The sequence below is a fragment of the Gigantopelta aegis genome, chromosome 10, assembly GCF_016097555.1.
Source record: "Gigantopelta aegis isolate Gae_Host chromosome 10, Gae_host_genome, whole genome shotgun sequence".
Lineage (NCBI taxonomy): Eukaryota > Metazoa > Mollusca > Gastropoda > Neomphalida > Peltospiridae > Gigantopelta > Gigantopelta aegis.
In genome coordinates this window covers 46,492,058-46,497,296 of record NC_054708.1, presented here as the reverse complement: position 1 = coordinate 46,497,296, position 5,239 = coordinate 46,492,058, and the positions used below count along the sequence as shown (strand labels likewise).

Sequence of the window (5,239 nt, the reverse complement as noted above, 5' to 3'; positions counted from 1 at the left end):
AAGAAAGAGACTCTGATTTCGATTTGGATCCGCTAGTTACTAAGTCATTGAAGAAAGTGCACATACAAGTCAGGGTCTTTTCATGTACTTTTTACAAATTTTAGTATTTAATAGTAATAGCAGAACTTTCTACGTTAGCAACCTCTTATAGATTTGATCTTGGTTCCTATGACAATATTTGCTGCACTTACTGCCCTGTTTAGAATGGTTTCCTTTTATTGCCTGTCTGTCTGCATTTGTATAGGTGCCCTTAAAGGAAACTTGGAAGCCATTAACCGTAGGTAGTTTTAATTAAAAATACTGACCGTTGTCTGTCCAGTAACCAAGATGGGTAACAGTCAAATCTGAATCGACGAATCGTTGATGACGGTTGTACCGGGAACGCAAATATTCTCCCCAACCTTCAAACGCCTATTGAGATAAAATATACAGGAGGTTTGTTTTGTTTCGTTTTGTTTAACGACATCACTAGAGCACATTGATTTATTAATCATCGGCTTATAGATGTCAAACATATGGTAATTTTGACACAATAATAGAGAGGAAACCCGCTACATCTTGCCATTGGTAGCAAGGAATCTTTTATATGCACCATCCCACAGACAGGATATCATATACCATGGCCTTTGATATACCAGTCGTGGTGCACTGGTTGGGACAAGAAATAGCCCAATGGGCCGACCGACGTATACAGGAGGTACGCAGATTATTATTGTTGTGTACAATATAAACAGCTGTATATGTGTATGTCAGATTATATCGATTTTTTTTTTTTAACATAAAATACAACTAAAGTGGATATACAAGTCAGTTTTTCATGGATTACTTATAAATTAGCTGAACTTAAAGCACCTGTTCCACCAACTTACTGTTAATCTCAGTTTCATATCTTTTAAATATTTATTTTTCAATAATGTAGATTCTAAATTATTTTAACTATATTAATCATCAGTTTTCTGTAGACAGTTTGAATACCCCCCCCCCCCCCCCCCCTCCCTCGAGGTAAAATCATGGCTTCGCCAATGAATGTCTATGTGCCTTTTCTATAGCCAACTAGAAAAGTATTCTATTGTAATTTTAATGAAATAATTAACATATATTTAAATACACACCATTGCCAGTTATATAGACTATTGTTTCATCCTGTCAGTACGTGACCGATTTTAGGGTATTTATACATGCGTACTGTACAAGAAAAGCTATATGCGACCCAATAATGAGATTCCACATTTTGACATACCTTGTTTATTCCTTCTGCACCATAGTATATGATGATATCTAGCTGGTGTTCCGGTGGTATGGGATCAGCGTATCCCATAATTCCCCAGTGTACAGTGCCCCCTATGCCAAACAGAGATTCGTGCCACATTGATGCAGACATAAATTTGCTAGCAGGGGATATAATGACTGTCCTTCCAAATTTGTCGAACACTGCTAACGGTCCAGACGTATACCCGCTGTTTAAAGTTGTCCGGAGACCACCCCACCTGAAATAATAGTCAGTCTGTCTCAATGACAAAATAGTTACTGAATTTCTGCAACAGAACGGGACAGAAGGATATATTTACACTACGTGTGTAATACTAGTCGATATGTTTGAATGACAAAACAGTTACTGAATTCAGAAGAATATCTCTGCAATAGAACGAGACAAAGGATGCCTACACTACGTGTGTAATAAAACATTTTTTTTGGAAGCGTTACAAAAGTAATTGTGTAAGAGAAAACTAAAAAAACTAGAAAAAGAGAAATTGGAATAAAACTCAACGTTCATTTAATGTTAGTCGTCTGTAGCACGGACGTTCGGGTCCTGATTGGAGTTATGGGTTGTACCAATGGATTGGACTAGTCAAACCATGTGTTATATATATAATACTTATTCTCTCTCTCTCTCTCTCTCTCTCTCTCTCTCTCTCTCTCTCTCTCTCTCTCTCTCTCTCTCTCTCTCTCTCTCTCTCTCTCTCTCGTTCCATCGAACTCCAACCAGGACCCGAACGCCTGTTGTATGTATGAGTGTATGTATATATATATGTATGTATGTATGTATGTATGTATGTATATATGTATGTATGTATGTATGGATATGTACCTGTCAAACTACATATACGCACACACACACTCACATACATACATACATATATATATATATATATATATATATATATATATTTGTATGTGTGTATGCATGTACATGTATGTCTGTGAGTGTGTGTACGTATATGTAGTTTGATAGGTACATACGCACATATGCATACATACATACATACATACATACATACATACATACATACACACATACACACATACGCTACCTTAAATGCCACACAGAAATTATTACTACTAATAAATCTATAATAGAATTTCCAGAATGTTTGGCAGATGTTTCCAGATTTGATTGATCTTTACTCTCCCATCTTCTTGTGAGTATCACCGAACATCATTCCCCCGTATGAAAGGTAGCCTCGCTTCACAGAACCGCTTTCCACTTTGAAGGTAGGAAAGGACGAGATGACGTAGTTCTGGTTGGCCGCTTTTGTGTTGTTGGCACCATTGACGTATTTCTGTAAAAATAAAGTGATCGGTCATTATTGCTGTTGCTGGGAATATCTGAAATACTTTACCTTAAAACATTTTCATCACACACTATGACATAAATGAAGAATGGTTTCTTCTTATTTTTTCCCCCATCGTTTTAGATGAAGTGGCAGACTTGACAACTGTCGGGTCAGTACTCATGAGGGGTGCCACTGGTGAGGCAGGATATTCCCACCTTTCGCGAACATTATGATATCGTAATTTTTATGGCAGTGATTCATAAATGCATGTCATCACAGCTGTACTTATTCTAATGAGCTCTACCCGGTGCTAGTTGTGATTAAGTAAACTAGTCTGGGAATAGCAGTCTTTGCGACTGTGAATGAAATCTCCCGTAAAGGATCTCCTTGGAATAGGCTGTCCTCCTATAGATGAGGCACTAGATAGAGATTCATGGAATCAACTATTATTTTGCCAAATACCCATTCGACTGCATTTTGCAGAGATACGGCCCAGGGGCCTAATTCACAAAGATCTCTTAGGCTCTACTAGACAACAAAGCATCCTATTTGCAAGTCTTTTAACATTGCACCGCGAGATCGCGAAGTTGCGAGAGTTTAGTGAATTAGGCTCCTGAACACGTATTACCGTTTTATCGCTCAGATTCATTAAGTTTATTTGATATATGAATTGAATTTTCGACCCCCCCCCCCCCACACCTATTCGCCATAGATTCTCATACCTAGCTAGGGGGTCTTAAATCTTCTTTATCTTCTTCTATGAAGTCAATAAGAACATATGAGAGTTACGCCCTACGAAGTAAATTTTAAGAAGCTATAGTTACTTACATTACTTGCAGCCAATAGCATAATTTTAGTTAAACACAGAATGCATATACTAATATACATTTTGTTTTAATAAATCACTACAAACCAACCTGTCTGAATAGCACAAGCGGCAGTTTCGGTGTTGTGTATCTAATGACGCTGGCATCAATCAGACTAGAACCTGCCTGATAGTGGTACGTCCAAGATTGCCAGTCACCAATGACGTCACTTCCGCTTATGTTGCTTGTCTTCAGTAGCTTGAGGGAACCATCCTTCATGGAAAAACTTCGTCCATCAGCCCGGAAGAAGGTGTTGCCACTGTGAAACCACGTGCCGCCGTTTACCAGGATGCTGTATGTTCCATCCAAACTTATTTTCACCGCCATGTCACTTTCTCCTTTTGATTGAGGCTGTTCAAGGGCTGGTGTTAGTTAAATAACAAACAAAAAAGAAGAAAAAGACGTATTGCTAGCTAGGTAATTTAAAGTCTTTGCTTTTTGTTTTAAAAAGAGTACTTGTTCAACAAATCTCCGGTTTTTGTGTGTTTTTATATTTATTTATTTATTTGTTTATATATTTATTTACTTATTTATTTATTTATTTATTTATTTATTTATTTATTTATTGACTGATTAACTAACTGACATTAACGCATAATGCTGCAGTTTATAAGCTAAAGTGCATTATTCATATTTAATATAAGGGTGTCCTTTGTGTCCCATCTGGAACACACTGATTCAAACAGCTGTAATTTAGTAACTCTAATATTCCAAGGCCTATAGTGCTGTGTATATATATACAAAGCTTATGGTGTCTACAATCTTCAGACATTTTTAAAGGGACAGTCCTGAATTTACAACCATTTGTAAAATGTTTCCTACCAATAGAGCCTTTTCGATGACGTAACATACAAATTAAACACATTTTCTTATTTAAAATATCTGTGTCTGTATTTACAAGCTGTTTGTTGTTGTCCTAATGCGTGTAGTAGCCCAGACCGGATTTTACCTCCCAAAAATTTCGTCAGTACGAAAAAATATATATATCACGAATTAAAATAAAAACTGAGTGCTACAAACATTAGTATACGACCGCAAACACATTCGATATACAGACACTTGTTTTCTAAACAAGAACATTTCTTTAGTATGAAATAGTAGTCGCCAACAAGGCTCTGTTATCGTAAACATCTTACAATGGCTGCAAACTCAGAACAGTCCCTTTAATTTGTTTGCAATACACAACATGTTCCGAGCAGGACAAAAGAAAACCGATTAAGAATATAACTTTTCCTCCAGATAAAATTTGACAAAGTGGCGGACGAATTTGTATTTGATCAGGCGTAGATCCAGGAATATTTGCAACATGCAACTATATACTTAAATGGAAGTTGTATATTTGCTGTGAATTCACTTTAAATTAAAATAAGTGGGAAATTTGGTTTTTGTCGTGAGCAGCAATCTAATTAAAATTAGCTCCACTATTACATGTGGATCTAATAACAGCCCGTTGGAGCTCATGTCCAGTTGACCTTTCATTCGACCAATCAAAACTTTACTTGCAAAATCATGCCAGTGTTTTGAAAAGAATTTGAAAACATTCGGGATAATGCCGAGCGAATACGAAATAATTCGGGTGAATTACGAAGTATGCCGGAAACTAATTGCAATATAAAATTTTATATAAAATTCGTTTCAAGACGAAAAAAACAACGTGATGGTATATAATCTGTTTATAGGCCAACTAGTATACAATCCAAAGTTTATTAGTACACTTTTCCCCCTGTTTTTTAATGTTGGAATAGACCAACAAGTTCGCCTATTGCATAAATCTGGCTGTCCTCGCCGTAGACGTCAACCTCCTACCAACCTCCTACC

At 36.6% G+C, this 5,239-nt stretch overlaps 1 protein-coding gene across 1 annotated transcript in view; it reads right to left on the bottom strand.

The window, feature by feature from the left end:
- LOC121383654 overlaps positions 1-3,748 on the bottom strand; it is a 22,277-nt gene extending 18,529 nt beyond the window's left edge. Inside the window, exons 1-4 of the mRNA XM_041513748.1 lie at positions 3,473-3,748; positions 2,407-2,567; positions 1,241-1,487; positions 306-411 (exon numbers count right to left, since the gene is read on the bottom strand). Of these exons, the coding sequence (XP_041369682.1) occupies positions 306-411; positions 1,241-1,487; positions 2,407-2,567; positions 3,473-3,748 (790 nt within the window). The remainder of the gene's footprint in view (positions 1-305; positions 412-1,240; positions 1,488-2,406; positions 2,568-3,472) is intronic.
- Between the last annotated feature and the right edge of the window lie 1,491 nt (positions 3,749-5,239).